General features: G+C 42.9%; 1 protein-coding gene across 15 annotated transcripts in view; it reads left to right on the top strand.

Annotated features, from left to right (window-relative positions):
• The window catches only part of dmd (dystrophin), a 1663772-nt gene that overhangs the window by 1532276 nt on the left and 110409 nt on the right, over positions 1-21087 (top strand). For 13 of the 15 annotated variants that reach the window (XM_033033201.1, XM_033033203.1, XM_033033205.1 and 10 more), the window contains 2 exons: positions 15318-15379; positions 18664-18738. In XM_033033201.1, the coding sequence (XP_032889092.1) occupies positions 15318-15379; positions 18664-18738 (137 nt within the window). Of the gene's footprint in view, positions 1-13640; positions 13846-15317; positions 15380-18663; positions 18739-21087 lie in introns of those variants that run through there. The other 2 variants (XM_033033207.1, XM_033033208.1) reach the window with 2 other exon arrangements.

Below are 21087 nucleotides of genomic sequence, written 5' to 3'. Positions count from 1 at the left end.
CCTAGAGAATAGTAAACTAATGGAATGGATTGCCTGAGAGAATAGTTGGAAGCTGGGTCACTGACAGGGATTAATAAGTGTTTAAACGAGCACTGGTCTCACTTAAGCATAGATGACTATGGAGGGATTTTTTGTTCATTGTGGTATCTACTAAATACAGTCTTTACATATCTTTTGTGCAGCTGCAAGTAAGAATTTAATTGTACTGTTTCTGGACATATGACAATAAAACACTCTTGACTCTTAACTGGACAAAGTGCTGGAGAATCAGATTAATACGAAATGGGGCCCACTGGTCAGCATGGCAGAACTGGACTGAATGGCATGTTTCCTTGCTGTACGATTGTATGATTATGGGATATGCATGTGTGCATATATATATATATATATATAACCTCAACATTACACAAGCTTATGGTTCAATGTTTTTTTATTATCACGTGCACCAAGGGACAGAGAAATTATTTTTATGCATACAGATCAGTGAGATTATTGCCATGTGCAAATACAATCCCTGGTTAAATACAGAATGCATAGAAGCAGCCCGCTGAGTCTTTATACAAGAGTCACCAGGTTTTGGCGCCATGACGCCACAGCCCAAGCTACAGCTGGCCGTAAAGGCCCATTGTAGCCGTCACCAGCATCCAGGCGTCCGCGAACCATGGTCCCTCTCCCTTCAGTTAGAGGAGCTACATTTGCATGCCTCTGGTTCCCTTTAAAAACTGCCAATGCCATGATCGGCCAAATGACCGTGTAATAGAGAGGACCGACTTGAAGGCACATTTGTCAAATTAAAAATATAAATAAACAGCGAGAGCATCAAGATTTCCTATTGTGGCCACAAAATTGTGGAGCTGCCGGGGTTTTTGTCGGCAAGAAGTTTTGTCAAGTCAGGGAGAAATGAAACGTGACGCTAAATGCAGAGAGATCATCTTGGTGAGGCAATAAGTAACTGACTAAAGAACTAAAGTCAAGAACATTTATCGTAAAGGACAGAACTGTAAAGAAGGAAAATAAAAATGAAATTATGAGGCATACACAACAAGTCCTCCTGGAAATACGGCCATAATCAAGGATAGATGGACCAGTAACAAAGTCAGATTTCGATAAAGGGCTGCAGGCATAAACAAATAATAACCAAGACTTCCTCAAAGGGTCAACACACTTCCTGAATAAACTCAGTGTTCCCAGAGATTGAGAACATTGCAACGTTGTTGGGTTCAAAGTAATGGCTCACCTCTGCTGTTCAAGAGCAATTATGCTGGATATTGGATGGCAGTCTAATGCCCAGTCTAATGTGACACTCATGGGGGAAAAGGAGCAAAAGCCTATGTTCAGTCCAAAGGCACCAAAACTACGCTGCAGAAAGTTAAGCTATGAAGGCCGCTCTTTCCTTAAGCTTCTTCAGATTTAAATCAAATAAACTGCACGATGGGAATGAGAATTAAAATGAAATGAACAGATCACATGTAGGTAAGGATCATATATGCAGATGGAGCATATGTGTGTGCTAAAACACTGCAGTAGAACGTTCCAACATTAAGGAGACTGCACTTGGAGCAGCAAATAAAGATTTCTGTTCTGTCTAATATGCTATAATTTGACTGAAATCAGCAATAAATGCAAACAGATTTCATGTGAAATTTATGTAAAAATAATGCAGTTGAAAAGAGCCCAAATAATGTATATGTTGTAATTCTTTCAGATTAATATTCATAAGTACAATATTTTATTTGTATTTCTGAAAAGACATTTCATCTTCAACCCTACTGTCATATGTATGCAGCAATTTTCATGATAGACACAAAGTGCTGGAGTAACAGCGGGTCAAGCAGCATCTCCGGAGAAAAAGGATAGGTGACGTTTCGGGCCGGGACCCTTCAAAAAGGGTCTATCTTGTGTCTATCTTCAGTATATACCAGTTTCTGCACTTCCTTTCTACACATTGGAAATGTTCATGCTGCTCTATAAAGTAGTTAAAATCTGAGTTAAAGACTGTCTTTTTGCTTCTTGCCTTGGTGTCTGGGGGAATTATTCAATGCGATTGGCTACACTAACAGCTTGATAACATTACTGGTGTTTGATGCTTGGGGTCTCTTTTGAATGGACAGCTGACAGTAGCGAGTGTTGACAAGAGACATGTTTGATCTTTGTGGAGAACTGCGCTCAAGCATGTCATTTCAACACTTCTTGCAAACTCCAGCATAATGCCACGTTAGTTGCAATGGAAAAAATAAAGAGAAAATAAATGTTTGTATTGAGAGAGAAGGCGAGAATATGTCGAGGAACTGCAGATGCTGCACTCAAAATGCTGGGGTAACTCAGCGGGACACAAAGATCTTGACCTGAAACATCAACCATTCCATTTCTCCAGAGATGCTGCCTGACCCGTTGAGTTACTCCAGCATTTTATGTTTATCTTAGGAATATGTTGTTATTTCCATGGATGGAGAGCAGTGCGTTATTCATCATAGTGAAAAATATCTTTATAACAGACAAGTACCAGAGTCGATCATATTAGTGATAATTTGTAAACCATAAACTGAGGCAAACCAATCAATACGTGAAGAATATTTATTGACAATGTCAGACATAGAGTTCAGTGACCAAAGGACACAGAGTACTGGAGTAAATCAGCATCTCTGGAGATCATGGATAGGTGAAGTTTCGAGTCGAGACCCTTCTTCTGAACCAGCGTCTGAAATTCTTTGTTTCCATGTAGAGTTAAGTGAGGTACATAGCGCTGTGAGATTTTTCAGCATCTCTTTTATTCAGCCAATCGTCAATTTACTCAGAAAGCATTCTATTTAAAGGTTAGAAGAAATAGAAAGTTCAGCTGTTTCTTATAATAGAATCGAGGCAAAATTTCTCCAGAAATAAAAGAGTGAATGAGGAATATGTAAATTACGCATTTCAGGTCAATCACAGTCACTTTCCGTAATGGTAATATCGATTGATTGATTGATAGTAGAATTAACAAATCGGCTCCTTGCTGGCTGGTTAGTTCATTATCACTATATGAAGCCTAATAATTATGTTGTTAACAACTGTTTAATTGATAGGACTTAGTTTTAGAGGGTTACATTTTAATGATTATTTAATGTCTTAATGCAGCAATGTGAAACTCATAGGGAAGGTTAAGGTCACAAATTAGAATTTTATAGTATTTGTATTCATTTTATAGGAAGTTGGTGCCAGTGGTAAGGTCAGTAATAATAGTCCACCCATCTCACTTGTCCTTGAGAAGATGGTGAATTTTTGGCTTCTTTATGGTAATCCCACTGATTGTCAGACAAAATATCCCAGGATTTAGACAAAGGAACAATGAATCATTAATGCCATCAGTATTGATAGCAATGTTCTTGACGGCTCCTCCTCCCATTTACTGGAGAAACTAAGTTGCCCCTCACCATTCACAGCTGGTTGTGACAGTGGTGAAAGGCTGAAATTCTGTGATATTTCATTGTCTATGAAGCCAATGTGATACATTTCAATTCAGGACCGTGTGTGACTTGAAAGTTTTAGGTTTAAGTTTATTATTGTCACAGTGTAAAGTTTTGTTTTGAACGTCATCTATTCAAATCAAATCAGACAATACTATACGTGATCCAATCAAGCTAAGCTCGTATACAATAGGTAGAACAAATGGGATGATACAGAGTTCAGAATTCTCAGCATTGGTTCTGCAATAGTTCTCAGCAAACTCCAATGTCCATAATGGGTTAGAGCTGAATCAGACAACATGGAAGAACCATTCAGAAGTCTGATAACAGAGGGAAAGAAGGTGTTCTTGAGTCTGGCCGTGCATGCTTCAAGCTTTTGTATCTTCTGTCTGATGGGAGCGAGGAGAGGAAAGAATGTCGGGAGTGGGCCGAGTCTTTGATTGAAGTTGGCTGCTTTTCTGAAGCAGCGTGAAGTGTAATTGGAGGGAATAGTGGCGAGTCTGCTCAGTTGTGGAGTTGGATTACATTCACAACTCTCTGTCATTTCTTGCAATCTTGGCCAAAGCAATTCCCAAACCAAGTTGCAATGCAACCCAATGATTTGCTTTCGATGGTGCATCTGTAGAAGTTGGTAAGAGTCATTGGAAACATGCCGGGTTTCTCCGGCTCCTGAGGAAATGGAGGCATGGTGCGCTGCCATGGCTGTCAATGACACATCGTTAATAGTTTTAACGCCAAAGAACCTGAAGCTCTCAACCATTTCCACTTCGGCACTATTGATGCTGATTGGGTCATCTACTCCACCAAGTTTTCTGAAGTCAATAACTAGCTCCTTCGTCTTGCTAACATTGAGGGAGAGATTGTTGCAATGTTGGCATGTGCCAGTTTCCCTTTCCTTTTTGGTGATAGAAAATGTTTGTCTGGTCCTGTGGGAATAAGTGCTCTCGTTACGAACATCCAAGGTCCCCACCTGTTTTAAAGGGACATCCATAATACTGGTGCCGTACGGAGTTTGTACATTATCCCTGTGATCCATAATACTCTCAGAACTGGGTCTCTGCTTCTCACTACGTAAATGGATCCTCAATTTCCTCATTGGTTGACAATCAATGAGGAACTGCATACTCCGTACGGACAGCACCCATTGTCAGGATCGAACGCATGTCTCTGGCGCTATGAGGCAACAACTCGACTGCTGTGTCACCGTGCCGCCCCAAATTATATTACTCATCCAACAATGGAGATATCATTGCCACACTTAAATATGTTGTTGGAGCCGTATCTGGCTACGCATAATGAGTAAATAGGTGGACTAAGCACAGTCTTGAGGTGCTCCTGTTTTGATGGTGATTGAGGAAGAAGTTTTGTTGTCAGTTCCCATTGATTGAGAATAGACACAAAATGCTGGAGTAACTCAGAGGGACAGGCAGCATCTCTGGAGAGAAGGGTGACGTTTGGGTCGAGACCCTTCTTCTCGACCCAAACAAGGAACTGCAGAAGAAGGGTCTCGACCCAAACGTCACCCTTCTCTCCAGAGATGCTGCCTGTCTCTCTGAGTTACTCCAGCATTTTGTGTCTATTCTCAATCAATGGGAACTGACAACAAAACTTCTTCCTCAATCACCATCAAAACAGGAGCACCTCAAGACTGTGCTTAGTCCACTACTTTCCTCTCTTTTTACTCATTATGCATAGCCAGATACGGCTCCAACAACATCTTTAAGTGTGGCAATGATATCTCCATTGTTGGATGAGTAATATAATTTGGGGCGGCACGGTGACACAGCAGTCGAGTTGCTGCCTCATAGCGCCAGAGACATGCGTTCGATCCTGACAATGGGTGCTGTCCGTACGGAGTTTGTACATTCTCCCTGTGACCACATGAGTTTTCTCCGGGTGCTCCGGTTTCCTCCCACACTGCAAAGTCGTACAGGTTTGTAGGTGAATTGGCTTCTGTAAATTGTCCCGAATGTGTGCAGGATAGAACAGGATAGTATGGGGGTGATCATTGGTCGGGACGGACTTGGTGGGCTGAAGGGCCTGTTTTTGTACTGTATCTCTAAACTAATGAGTAATGTTGAGTCTGAGGGAGATTGATAATCTGATTGAATGGTGCCAGAATCTTGCTATGAAAGTTTACAAGGGGCTGAGAAAGGATATGTTTGGATGAGGACGAGGATGTCAGGATGAGAAAGCTGAGGATCCATCAACAGGACTACAGTGGAGAGAGACTCTCTCAGAGAGTCAACAGGTTCAAGTTAGTGGGCATGCATCTCTCTAAAGATCCGTCCTCAGCCTAGCACAGTGACATCGTCACAAAGAAAGCTCAGCAATATCTTTACTTCCTTACAAAATTGAAGAGATTGATGAGATTCAATATCCTGAATACTCTATCAAAATTCTACATGTGTACAGTAGAGAGCATACTGACTGGTTGCATCATGCCCTGGCTTGGTAACATGAATTGCCATGAATGAAGAAGGCTGCAGAAAGTAGGAAATGTTGCTGGGTCCATCACAGGTATTGAATTCCCACCATCGAAGGGATCTACAGGGGGCAGTTAAACCAATCATGGTCCCACCCCACCCTGGCTATGCTCTCATTCTCACTGCTACCACCAGGTATAGGCTACAGGAGTCTGTGAACTGTGACCTCAAGGTTTAGGAACAGCTTCTTCCCAGCCACCATCTAGTTATTCAACAACATTGCACCAACCCCACCTAGGCAACATCTACTATGGACTTTGTTTCTGGTTGCACTACATACATTGGTTTTGCAATGAGTCTAGTTACAGAGCATGAGTGAATATTAATTTGTTGTGTTGTTGATCATTGTATATTTATTTGTTGTGTGATTGTGTTAATGGGCCTATAAAGCTGCAGCTCATAAGAATTTGTTCCATTCATGATACAGATGACACTCTTGACGCTTAACTCTTGAACACACTTTGTAGATGGAGCCACAGTGTAAATCATGAGGAGAATGTTTACTCAAGAGTGGTGGAGGAAATGAATATGCAATGTGGTGCATGAAGTGTCAGCGAAGAGCTGCTTGGTCTTGGATGCTGTTCAGCAAAATTTCAGATGAAAGGGAGATCATTGATGAAGTAGCTGGTCAGGTGAGCCTGTTGGACTGCTCGGAAGAAATGTGGCAGTAATGACCTGAGGTTGGGGCAATTGTCCTCCAACATCATTCTTTGAATGGCAAGGAATGACTCTTGCCCTGTTTGTCCTTAATTTCATTGTTACACAAGCTCGTTAACACTATGGTAGGCAAGGACTAGTTGCTCTTACAAACTGCCCCCCCCCCCCCCCCCCCCTCCCCCCTCCCCCCTCTCCCTCTCAAATTCATCTCTTTTGTCCATGGCTGTAATGAGACATAGAATTGGGTTGACTTGTGGAAACTCCAAACAGAATTGCAAGGCAAGACAATTGATAGCTCTGTTGATCCCAACTTCTATTACTTTGTTGATAACTGAAAGTATAATTAGTTGAATTGGATTTCTCCTGTGATATGTCGACTGTAAAACTCCAATAATCTGGTGCACATGGGGCTTTGGTGGTGTTGGACTCACAGATATTCCAGACTATCCAAGGTTGTTCCTGTTAATATCCAAACATATGTTTAATTCCCAATTTTTTAGATTGCAAACACTAGTATAATATGTATCCATGTGGACCCGTGAAGATTAAAGGGTGTGCATGAAGTGGCATTGTGGTCCATTGAGAGACTATGTGAGTGAGGCCAAGGTGAATTAAATGGGGACATAGGAACTAGGGCTCCTGTGGGTCAAAACGGAGAGTGGCAAACAAGTCCTGTTGAACCACATGCCGTACTATTGGAATTTCCAAATTGATAGATCAAGGATTATTTAAGTTTTATTGTACATGGTGGAACGGTTTACATTGTTAAGATGGTTACGAAGTAATAGAACAGCATTGCTCAGATTTAAGCTCCTTCAGAGCAACAAGTCCTCAGCACAACAACCAGTATGTTGTCTCGTCCCAGCAGCCATTCCTTGATTCATCCATTTTGTCTCATCTCACCATGAGGAAATCATAACTGAACGAAGACTAAGCTTGTGTTGGAAAGAAGCCACAAAGAACCATCTGCGCTTCTATCTAAAGGTGGTTGCAACTAATTCAGTCATGTTGTTACACTCAAAAGGCTGGTTTAGTTTAGTTTATTTGTTGTCATGTGTACCGAGGTATGGTGAAAAGCTTTTGTTGCATGTTATCCAGTCAGCAGAAAGACAATACATGATTACAATCGAGCCATCCACAGTGTACAGATATATGAGAAAGGGAATAACCTGAATAACATTTAGTGACAGTAAAGTCGGATCGAAGATAGTCTGATGGTCTCCAATGAGGTAGATGGTAGGTCAGGACTGCTCTCTAGTTGTGGTAGGGTAGGCTGCTAACAGCTGGGAAGAAACTGGGCTGGGCCATCATTACTGATGGCGATATTGCTGGCTGCTCCACCTCCCATTTATTGGAGAATCAAATGGATCCATCACCATTCATAGCTGGACGTGGCTAAGGGGTAAAAGGTTCTGACTCTATGAGATGTCACGGTCTCAATGTTGATGACTCCCAGTCCCACTCCTTCCTGCCTATATGCAGCAAGGGGTGGCTTTCCCATGTGCTTCTTCCTTTATCTATCACTTTAGGTGGATCCACCCTTTTGCTAGAGTACAGCATACCCATTAATTGCATTGGAAAAGTTAGGAAGGTTGGCTGCAAGATATGATTCTGTGGGTATGACCATATCTATAATTTGGTTAGTCTGAAGAACAATTCTCTCAATTTAGACACTGATTAAGACAATGCAAATCCACCTAGTCAGGGAATTACATTAGTACGTCTGAATCCGATGCCAAGTTTGGGGTTACTATTTTCATGTGTACCAGGATACAATGAACAGCTTTGTTTTGCACGTGATGCATTAAATCAGATAATACTATACATAAATGCAATCAAGCCAAACTCAAGTAAAATATGTAGAGCAAAGGAGAAAATGCAGAGTGTAGAATATATTTCTCAGCATTATAGCGCAACAATGCCAGAAACAAGTCCAATGTCTGCAATGAGGTAGAGGAGAATCGGAATGTACTTTAGATAATGGAAGGACATTTCAGAAGCCTGATAACAGAGGGGAAGAAGCTGTTTATGAGTCTGTTAGTGCACACTTTCTGCATTTTCTGTCCTATCTGAGCGAGGAGAAGAAATAATTATTGAGGTGGGAAAGGTCATTGATTATGATAGCTGCTTTCAGAAGACAGCATGAAGTGTAGATGAAGACAATGGTGGGGAGTCTGGTCTGTGCAATGAACTGGGCGATATCCACACTCTCTGCAATACCTTACTGTTTTGGGCAAAGCTGTTCGCAAACCAAGCTATGATTGAACCCGACATTATGTTTCGATGGTACGTCTGTAGAAGTTCATAAATGTCATTGGAGGCATGCCAAACTTCCTCAGCAACCTGAGAAAGTAGAGGCGTTGGTATGCCTTCTTGGGCACACAAAAAAACTGTTGTGATTGGGTGCAGTTTCTGACAGAAAAATATTTCCAGTTTTTGAGGCTTGCAGCAAATAAAGATTGCGGATTTACAATTTTCAGGCTGCACAGGCATGCAGAAAGTGGGGCAAGTGCAGCAAAATTATTGATTCTGAATTAGCAAGAGACTTATCACGGAATAACATCCCATGATAAATGTTTTTAATTTCACCACTTATTGGGTGACATGGAATTTTCTATCCAAATACCTATTTTGCACTTTACCATGTGGTTACAAACAATAATGGTTCAAAATCACTACATTGATTTTCGGAGACGCTGAGCAAGTTAAAGGCGCTTTGGAGATGCAAACTCTTCTTTCTTTCACATCAGCTTATCACAATGCTTCATTGGGTCTGGCAGTATTTGCATGCATAGATGGTAGTCATTAAGGATTAAGCACGATAAACAATTAATTCAGTCACTCGATGGATATATAGAGTGTGGTAAGGGTGTAAACGATAAATGGATCAGAAACAGTAATAGTTAGTTCAAAGATAGACACAAAAAGCTGGAGTAATATTGCGGATCATACTCTGCAGGTCAGACTCTGGAGAAAAGAAATAGGTGATGACCCGAAACGTTACTTATTCATTTTCTCCAGAGATGCTATCTGCCCCCTGAGTTATGCGTCTATTTTTTGTTTAAATCAGCATCTGCAGTTCCTTCCTGTACAATAGTTTAGTTCAGATCATTTGCAAGAATCTGACTGGCAGAAACATTCTTCAAACTAGTAAAGAGTGAGGAACCATTCCGTTGTCTTGCTCCTGGTCACATTTCTAGTGATAAGGTCATAAGTGATAGGAGAAGAATTAGGCCATTCAGCCCATCAAGTCTACTTAGCCATACAATCATGGCTGATCTATCTCTCCCTCCTAACCCCATTCTCCTGCCTTCTCCCCATATCCCCTGACACCCATACTAGTCAAGAATATGTCTATTTCTGCCGTAAAAATATCCATTGACTTGACCTCCACAGCCTTCTGTGGCAAAGAATTCCACCATGATAAAAAAAAATGAGCAAGAGTAAATGTTGGCTCAAGATGCAATCAACCTTGGCTGTGATGTTTTGCATAGTCAATATTTATTTTCTTTGCTCAAGGCACATTGAATGTAGTTCATGGAACATCAAAGGTTGCTGTGACCTTGGAGGTGTAGCCAACATGAGTCTCAGAGGAAGATTCAATGAATGATCTTGCCTGGCTCAGAGGTGGATGGGTGACTAGTTTCAAATGCATAGATCGTATGATGTTTCCATAAGTAGAATTTTCCACACCCAGTACTAACTATGAATTGATTCCTTATTTGCAATCTGTGTGTTTGCAAAAAGAAGTTATTCCTGACCTCTGCATCCACACTGCAAGACATAATATTTTCAATATAGACACAAAATGCTGGAGTAATTCAGCGGGATAGGCTGCATCTCTGGATAAAAGGAGTAATCAGTCTGAAGAAGGGTCTCGACCCAAAACGTCACCCATACCTTCTATCCAGAGATGCTGCCTGGCCTGCTGAGTTACACCAGCTTTTTGTGTCTATCTTGGGTGTAAACCAGTAAATCTGCAGTTCCCTCCTACACATATTTTCAATACGTGCCTTCAATTGGTTTTATTGGGGCAGATTCTTATCAGACACAAATCTCTTTCACCAAAGGCAGTTTTAAATGAAGCCTATTCAGCTGCAGGTTAATGACACAGTTTGGCCTGTTAGAAACATAAAAACATAGAAAATAGGTGCAGGAGTAGGCCATTCGGCCTTTCAAGCCAACACTGCCATTCAATATGGCCAGGGCTGATCATCCAAAATGTTCCTGCTTTTCCCGCATATCCCTTGATTCCGTTAGCCCTAAGAGCTATATCTAACTCTCTCTTGAAAACATCCAGTGAATTGATCCAGTACAATGACACCCAGGTCTCGTTCTACCTCCTCTTTTCCTAATCCGACACCAGTCAGATAATAATCTTCTTTCTTCTTGCCTCCAAAGTGGATAACTTCACATATATCCATATTATACTGCATCTGCCCACTCACCCAACCTATCCAAGTCTTGATTCATGGCATCCTCCTCATAGCTGACTCTGCCTCCCAGCTTTGTGTCATCCGCAAACTTGGAGATTTAACATTTAATTCCCTCGTCTAAATCATTAATATATGTTGTAAATAACTGGGGTCCCAGCACTGAGCCTTGCGGCACCCCACTAGTCACTGCCTGGCATTCTGAAAAGGACCCGTTAATTCCTACTCTATGCTTCCTGCCTGCCAACCAGTTATCTATCCATGTCAATGCCCTACTCCCAATACCATGTGCTCTAATTTTCCACACTAATCTCTTGTGTGGGACCTTGTCAAAGGCTTTTTGAAAGTCCAAGTACAGGCGGTTCTCATCAGCCTCCCCACCTGCCTATCAACATTGGAGATTAGTCCGAATGAGCATCAGGTGTTCTACTTTGTGGTGTTGAATATACGGGGAAAGTATACACTTCATGTGAAGACTCTTAATAGAACTGATGCACAGAGGGATGTTGAAGACCAAGTCCAAAACTCCTTGAAAGTGGCAGCACGAGTAGATTGTGGTAAAGAAGGCCTATGGTATACTTGGCTTTATTGGTTGGGACATCAGTCTGAAGAAGGGTCTCGACCAAAAACGTCACCTATTCCTTTTCTCCAGAGATGCTGTCTGACCCGCTGAGTTACTTCATCTTTTTGTGTCTATAAGAGCCAGGAAGTCGTGTTGCAGCTTCAGAAAGCTTTTGTTCGGCAGTATTTGGAGTATTGAGAGTGGTTCTTGTTGCCCCCATTACAGGATGGATATGGAGGCTTTGGAGAAGGTGCAGAAGATGTTTATCAGAATGTCGCCTGGATTAGAGAGTGATAATTATTAGGAGAGGTTGGACAAACTTGGATTGTGTTCTCTGGAGCGTCAGATTGAGGGAAGACCTGATAGAAGTGCATAAAATCATGAGAGGCATAGATATGGTACAGTCAGAATATGTTTCCCAGGGTGGAAATATCAATGAGTAGAGGGCAGAGGGACAAAGTTTAACGGATATATACAGGGCAAGCATTTTGCACAGAGAGTGGTGGGTGCCTGAAACAGCATTTAAGAGACTTTTAGATAGGCACGCGGAAATGGAGGGATATGGATTAGGTTCAGGTGGACAAGATTAACTGGGCATCTTATTCGCCACAGATATAGTGGGCCAAAAGGCCTGTTACTACACTATACTGTTTTATAGTAAGGTATAGTCCTAACACTTTTCTTGTATGTATTCTTTGTATTGTTATTCTAGTCATGTGGACATTTTTAGGACAAACGGCTGTCAATCTGGTGTTAAACTTCAGGTGTCAACAAGCTGGGGCCCTTCCATTCCAGTTACTGTAATTAATCATAGAAGCATTTGTGGAAACAAAAATCTTAAAAGACGAGAGTGGAAACAACGAACTGCAGTTGCTGGTTAATACAGTGTGAATAAGAGTCTCGACCCGAAACGTCACCCATTCCTTCTCTCCAGAGATGCAGCCTGTCCCGCCGAGTTACTCCAGCTTTTTGTGTCTATCTTTGGCGTAATCATACCTTTTGCTGAGAAATGCGAGCAGGAACTTGTGGCACTGGGCTGTTGGCACTGAATGCCCGTGGAGAGGTGGGCCGAGGGGCAGGTTTATGAATGCCGTCTTGCCCAAAGATCTTGCTATAGGATCTTTGGTCTTGCCCCTACGTTCCTGCCATTGCACTGTTGTGTGTACAGCCAGCTCCCCGAGTAGGGAGACAGTCGAGAAGTCCAGTCACCGCGCTCCCTGCCCTTCTGGAGATCAATTGGCGGATGCGAGAGTGGAAAGGTTAATCATCTCCACTGCCGGGCCCACTTTTTGATCGGAACTCATGCACTGGGGATCGGCAGGGAATGAAATAAAACGCTGGGGGAACCAGGGAATTTCGGATGTCACTTTACATGTAACCCCACGCTGGTTGCTGATATTCAATTGTAAATGCATTTCTTGATCATCCCACTCCCGCAACGAGTGATCGTACAGTCAATTTTATTGTAAAGGTTGAAGGCTCCAGTGATCTGAGGCGGCGAGCTTGGGCAAAGGTCCTCGGGTGTAGGGTTGCCGGCGCTGGGGAATTGTTCACCTGTTCTGGGTGCACTCGCTGCCCTTGCACGTTGCCGCGATTCACCACCAGGGGAAAGGGGTCGGCAATGCATAGCATCTCACTCGCTGCAAGATTTGCAGTTATAGAATGATACAGTGTGAAAACAGGCCCTTCGGCCCAACTTGCCCGCACCGGCCAACATGTCCCAGCTGCATTCGTCCCAACTGCCCGCGTTTGGCCATATCCCTCCAAACCTGTCCTATACCCATGTACCTGTCTAACTGTTCCTTAAACATTGGGATAGTCCCTGCCTCAACTACCTCCTCTGGCAGCTTGTTCCATACACCCACCACCCTTGGTGTGAATTGCATTGTGTGTGTAAAGGATAATGTAGACATGTTTTTAAAACCTGGCATATGTAGCACGTACGTACTCTGTCTCCTCCCCGAAGCGAGCGGATTGACTGGGTTTGCAGCGCGTTAGCTGGTTGCTGAGAGGAGGTTTCACGCCGGCAAGTTCCTCCCCGTCTGATCTCCAGCGTTCCCTCCCACCCTCCCCATGTGTGTGAGCGGCACGCCTGGAGTTCTTCAGCTCTTTGCTTTCTTGTTGTTTGTTGCCACTTGTGCGGCGTGGCTGCATTTCTCATTTTACTGGCGTTTGGGAGAAATTTAACCCCCTCTAAAACAAGACGCCGTGTCGCTGGAACTAAGCGCTAACACATCAGCAAAGATGAGAGAGCATCTGAGAAGGTATGTGGTGGACGGGGAATCACAGCCGTGGCTGTAACTGGCGCGACCCACTCGGAGAAAGTCGCTGCCTTGTTTCTTGTTTGAAGGATGAGGCGCAGGGTTGTCGGTGTGATCCTTGCCGATGTCGGTCGGGAGGGAGGGAGTGGGGACGGGGTAAGCAAGGCCGCGGAGATGCCGGACAATGGGATACTTGTGCGTTGTGGAGCGGCCGCCGGGACAGGTGCTTGGAAAGTTGCACTAAGCGAGAGCGTTTTGACTCCTTACCCCACCATCCTCCTCCTCCTCCTCCCGGTCGCAGGCCACACAGGGGAGGCTTCTTCCTCTTGTTTCAAAATGACAGGTGAAGGGAGCCGACCAGAAGAGTTTAGCGTGACCCCAGCAGTGGGGGGATTAATGATGCTAGAGGCGGATTGAGTTAACGTTGCCCTGACCCGGTCTGCAAGTGTAAGGGCAACAAAGAAGTTATTGAACTGGGGACGGAACAGCAATTGGGGTGGATTGTATTAGTCGGCGGGCGGGCGAGCGAGCACCGGGACGCGCACTGGTTGCTTTTGAAGGAGTGATACACACACTCCGGAACACCAGGGGAATTTAACTGAACTTTGAATAAGATAAATCATTTTGTTTGCTAACTGTTTGTGGCGTTCCATTACTAACCAGAGGTGTGAATTAATCCAGTTTTAAGCGTGTCAGTGAAAAAAACTTTCATTTTCAGCAGTGTTTTTTTGTGTGGCCGGTTACTGATAGACCCCGGCGACCACCAGCCCGTGTTTCTGCTCCCACTCCCCTCCTGGGCGGAAGCTGTTGTGTTTACAAGTGGACCTGGGAGCCCAAAGGAGTGCTGAACAGGGAGATCCCTATAATGACTTCACCCCAGTGCTCTTCTCTCCACCTCCAGTTTACTATTATAAACAGCTCTGACAAATGATTGGGAATCTCACAAAAGGTAGAAGGGGTATAAAAAAAACCCGCCCGGAGCCAGTTTCTGATATCCGCCTCCCTCGCTGTTATTTTTGTCTTGCTCGCCCTTCTGTATTTCCTTGTGTAAATTGATGGCCATCCCCTCGTGTAAGGTTGAGAAGAGAGAGAAAAAAATCCTGCAATATTTGTTTAGGTCAAGGCAAATACCTGCAGCCTGCATGTAGTGTGAATACAAAATAAGACTGGGCCACAGTAATCGAGCATGCTGCTTTTTTCAAAAATATCCAGTCATCTAATTGTTCTGTAAACTTATCCTGAGTACAATTTGTGAGCGAAAAGGGACAAAGTCGACCGCTGTGCGTCTCCCCACCCCCTCCCCTCTTTCCCCGAACTTCCCCACATTCGTTAATCACCAATCAGGGAATGAAAACGCCAAGCAGAAGAAATATTTGGAAGGTTAAGCGCTCATTATGAGAGGCAACCTCGTTTATCTGTTTCAGGTTCAGCTAATTCCCATTCTCTCCCCCTTTCCCTTCCTGTCTCTCTTTCAGCCACCAAACCCAGACCACCTGCTGGGATCACCCCAAGATGACGGAGCTGTACCAGTCACTCGGTAAGAAACCGCTTGAATGCATTGTTTGAATAAAGTGCCACCGCCAATTTATTTGCTTTGTTAAAAAGAGGAAGCATTTGGAGAGAGAGTAAAAAAAATAATTGAATGCTCTTGGGAGACACGCCATGATTTCAGCTGCTCGGCAGTTAATAAGGTTAGCTGAATTAAACCATTTTCAAAAATAACCCACCTGAGATATTGCAATGGAAATAAATGATTGGTATTCCAAAATTCTGCAAGGATCTTTGTTATCATCTACTCCAGCAGTGCAATTAAAGGCTTTAATATTTGTCACTGAATGATTTCTTATGAAAGCATTTAATGTGGCATTTTTCATTGTGGTGTAGTTATTCACAGCACATATCTCTGGGTCTCCAAAGATGTTATTTGAACCCAGACTATTATTTATATGGGGCTCATTTCACTGGGAGCATTGTTGTAGGATATCCTTATTCACACCTCACAGGCCTCAGCAGCTTTCACTGGGAAAGCGTGTACTACAGATGGTTGGGTACAAAGACAAAAATATCCCCTCTTATTTACCATATATTGTTACTTGCATTGGCTGTTTTTGTTTGATATTTGGTTCAACAACGTCTGCATGTTAACTTATTTAGGCAGTGAAATGAAGCAATATTGAATAAAAGTGGTCATAATATATGTTATACCGTCCTGCAAATCGTGCTGCTGATTTGCAGGAATTAATTCTTACCTGGGATTAAGAGTGACTTTTGTGGAATTAGACTTGTGGGTTATGTTGTGGAACAAAGATGCATCAGAACTTTGTTTGCTTGTCAGAATACAGGGGATTCCTGGCCAGGACGAAGATATATATAAAGTGCAATTCACCAAAATACAGTAGAGTATTTACTGTGTGCTTTTGTCTTCCGAAATGAAAGGAATGAGAGAAATGCATATGAACATATCAACATCAGTGCTTGATGTGGCTTTTTCCTGTAGATATTCTGACAGATAAGCAGAAAAACAGATAATAGAAACAACTATTTTGAGCAATGCGTAGGATTTTGGCTCACGATCATCATCAAATGCTCGTGCCATGAGTTCACTTTTATCGCTGGTTAATTGGATAGTAATGAGTCGACAGTGTTCGTACTTATCCAGATATAATCATCAACACAATGAGCAGTGATTTCAAATAAAATCTTTCCATCTAATGAGATTATAAGAAGTAAAATTGAAATTATATAAACATTTTATATTTTTAATCTAGGCCACTCTAAGGGGTAACATGGTTATTGTTAAAATATCATTATCATGTCGGCACTGAAAGTTTTGTAATCAACTGCAGGTTTTCAATTTCACCCATTCATCAAAGCCTAAGATCAGAATAATTGAAATGCATGATTTTCATTGTTTGCAATGACGTGCTTAATTTTGTAGAACCAGTACTGCTCCAATATGACAAATATTAATGACTTTATGTGACCTTATAATACATTTAATTTTCTTCGATCTGCTCTATTTTAATTGTTGATAAGTCAAAATAAATTTCCGCGCATGAAGTGCCTCATACAATGAAAAATGCTAATTGAAGATCTAACAAATTCTGTGTTAGAATTAAATATTTATCTAAAACTAGACTAAGTGGGACCCGTTGGGTCCCAGCTTCACACGGGAGGGCTGGTCCCCCAATGCAATATTCCACCAATTCCAATATTGCTGGCCTGGGAGGGGGGGCTTTCTGGAGCGCTAGCATGGTGTTGTGGGCCGAAGGGACCGGTTTCCACAGGGCTACTATGGACATTGTGGGCCAAATGGATTCTTGGACTGGCAGCTCAGTCACTGAGACCACACACACACTCACTCACACACTCACTTCTCTCTCTCACACACTCACTCACTCACCAACCATATATATATGGCAGTAAACTTTCTTGAATACTCACACAGCTGAGAGCGGCCTCTCCACTTTGGGGCTTCCCCAGTCAGCGGCACTTCCGCAATCAGCGTGACCTCTGCACTTACTGGAAATTACGCAATCAGAGCGACCTCTGCACTCACTGGACATTAGGCAATCAGCGCGACCTGTCCACTAAGCAGAAGTCACGAATTGAGCGGGACTTTTGAACCAAACACAGTGGGATCCAATAAAGCATTTATTCCTTCCAAACACAGTCGAACCTAATAAAGCATATTGCAGTTTCAAGCACAGGCAGGGCAGCAGGCCAAACAACTCATGGCATTGTCATTAAGGGCAAACAAATCATTTATTGCAAGTACATTGCAGATTCACAGTTCAGTTGATTTACAGCTTAGAATGATAGTTGTAGCCTCGCAGTCGCAGATCTTGCAGAGTGACTGAGTCACATCCAGGCATCCAGGGTTTTATAGTCCTGCACACTAACACTATCCTACACACACTAGGGACAATTTTTATCAAGCCAATTAGCCTCCAAACCTGTACGTCTTTGGAGCATGGGAGGAAATAGGATCTCCTGTGGTAAACCCATACACGTCACGGGGAGAACGTACAAACTCCGTACGGACAGTGCCCGTAGTCAGGATCGAACCCTGGTCTCTGGCGCTGTCAAGCAACATCTCCATCTCTGCGCCACCATGCCACATATAAGTATATCTTCTTGGAAGTTGGTAAAGTGAACTTTCTAAACAAATTCCATTTGACGCATATAATAAAATTAAAATTCCAATGAATACATTATTAATTCTCCTCTGAAGATTTTACGTTAAGATTGTTGAAAGCTCTCTTAGGATATACATGATTTGTTATCCTGTCACAGAGCACGGGACCTGCACACTCCACTGAGAAGGAAAGAGGTAGCTAAATGAATTCCATTGTTCCTATAAACTTCACTAAATCTAGTTGATGGCGGTCATAACCATCTTTCATTATTCAAAACATAAATCTGTTTGGAATTAACTTGTCACAATGTGCAGGTTCAATTATACTCAAATCCTTAAATTAGGGTATTCAAAGCTTTGTGAAAGTACTTCAATGCCTTGTCCACTATTTTACTGAAGTTGGCCCATTGATTGATTGTCCCAAATAATGTAACAGTAAAGAGTTTAAAAGAAATGTATTAAATGCTAAAGGTTGATAATCACTGGCATGGTTTCAGGCCCATGTCTCTATTTTGAGGTGTACAATAATGCCACTTTCATGGCTTGGTGGGTTGTGATTACAAAGTAGTGTCCATGTAGAGATGCAAATGCTTGAGGTTGCAAATGTTACCTCTTGATGTGGTGCAGTGAAGCAAGGTTCCTGTTCATTCCCTTGAACATAATGTGCTTTCTTTTTTCTGCAGCTGATCTAAATAACGTCAGGTTTTCTGCATACAGAACTGCCATGAAACTACGAAGACTGCAGAAAGCTCTTTGCTGTAAGTGTTATCTTAATTTCTTCTTTTGGTTTCTTTTGTGCCACCCATGTTTAGGAATATTGGGGCAGTGGAAGTCCATTTAATCCTTCTACTCTGTTGGAATGTAGAACTGTACAGAATAGGCCCTGTGGCCCACAATATCCCTGCTGAATGTAATGCCAAATTCAACTAATCTTCTCTGCCTGCACATGTTCTATATTCCTCCTAACCCTGCATAATATCCATGTGTATCCTGTTCTGCAACTTGCAACATGATCTAACCCCATCAACCTTCCTTTGCCCCATTTAACTCTAGTTGATAGAAATCTGTTAACCTCAAACATTTCCAACATTCAGAGATAATTCCAAATTTCTGCCACCCTTTATTTCCATAAGTATTTCCTAGTTTTTCTCCTTAAATTCCGCCTCAACATTTATTCAATGTCCTTCTTTCTAAGATTACACAATCAAAAGAAACAATTTATATTGATCTGCTCTGGTAGCTCTCTTTCATATCTTGAAATCTATACATAACTAGAACTCTCATCTTGTTATCTTCTGGTTTGCATTGTTTTTACATTTGTGCAAAAACGGTACACGATAGCACCACAATTTTTTGCTGCCTTACTCAATGTTGTCCTGTGCTGCAAATGCACCACGTTTTGTTCCGATCGGTGGTATATTTTAAGTTATTAAAGATTTAAAATATTTTAAACCGCGCATGCGCAAATTGGTCTCTCCTGTCTGTCACGGCCGGGATGGCGATACCTCTTCCGGCACCGCCGCCACACTGATTGGCCATCTCCACTGTCAGTCACCAGCCATGGCCCGTCTCCCTGCCGGCGCCTACCTTACTGCCGGCGTGGCATTCCTGCCAGGGATTCCGAGGCCTGGGATCTGAGCCTGGCTCTGAGAGCGCCAACGCCTGATGCTCCTCTGGGACGCAAGAAGGGAGAGGAGCGGCAACCTCGAGATCCTGGGGAGGTGAGTAGGGAGAGGGAGGTGAAAGTGGGGCAGGGGGGGAGGGGGGGGGGTAGAGCGAGAGGAGGGCAGTAGGGAGGGGAGAGGAGTTTTAGAGGGAGTGACTGAGGATAGGGGAAAGGAGAGGTGAGGGAGTGATTGGGGGAGGGTAGGAGGAGAAGGGAAAGGAGAGGGAGGAGGTGATGTGGGGGAGTGGGGGAGGAGGGGGAAGTGGGGAATAGGGGGGAGAGGATGGCAGTGGGGCAGGTGAGGAGGGATAGTGGGGGGGATAGGGGGAGGTGAGGGACAGGAGGGGGTAAGGAGAGGAGTTATGGAGGGAGGAGGGAGGGATTGGGGAGGAGAGGGGAAAGATGAGGGAGGGTGAAGAGGAGGGTATGGAGCGCTGGGAGATGAGGGGAAATGAGCTGCGCCTGCGCAGTTGGGGGCTATGGGTGAGTGGTGGAATAGTACGTTGGGGGAATGGATTGTGTTGGGCGACCAGGCCTCCCGTGTGACAGGGACCCAACGGGTCCCACTTTGTTTAGTCTTTGTATAAATGGCACCTTTATATACATTCCAGAGTAAAGAGCCTTAGTTTCTTCACATTCCTTATAATTTAATCCTTGCAGATAGGGTATTGTTCAGATAAATACATATTGCACTCCCAAGATTCCCAACTGCTTTCCACACCTGATTGAGTAATTGCAGATAGAGGTACAGAGACTTAGTGTTGGGACTAAGTATTCAAACTGTATTCCAGGGCTAATCACAGCTTTGTACTGATGTGAAATGACTTCCAATTCATTATTTTTTTGCAATTCAGCAGACTCTGTTCTGGGCCGTTCCACAACAAAGACCCTATTTATGTGGCCAGGTGATTAACTTCACTCTGCCCTCAGAAATAACATATAGTTGTGATGGGGGGGGAAGGGGGAGGTAGCACCACTTTCAGGCCCACAAGTGCCTTGGACTCACTCCAAATCTGACTATATATACATTAAAAATGTATAATGTATGAATGGAAAGTGTTGAAGAGATATGGACTATAATTTCAAACGTTGGCAGCTTTCTTCTCGGCAAATATTTTTGCTCTTTTTAATACATTTTCTATCTAATTATTATACCCAGTAAAGCTTTAGAGCCCGGGGTCTATTGTTAAAAAAAATCGATCACTTTACTAGATGTTAAAAGATATTAAAAACTCAGTGACAGTTTTGCTTGCTGTAACTTTGAGTACAATTCCTTCAGTTGCTAATCATTTTTAGATTTACACTAAAGTCATTTGCTTCACCTGCACTGTTTGTAGAATGATGGTTTCTCTGATGATAACAGTGTGGAGGAATGAGATCTTTCAATGTAGTTATTGGATCAAGTATAGTGTTGCAGATTGATGGAAGCCCCACGTTGTTG

This window comes from Amblyraja radiata, chromosome 14 (assembly GCF_010909765.2).
Source record: "Amblyraja radiata isolate CabotCenter1 chromosome 14, sAmbRad1.1.pri, whole genome shotgun sequence".
Classification (NCBI taxonomy): Eukaryota; Metazoa; Chordata; class Chondrichthyes; order Rajiformes; family Rajidae; genus Amblyraja; species Amblyraja radiata.
Note: the sequence above shows the minus strand (reverse complement) of the source record. Positions and strands in the feature narration are given on the sequence as shown.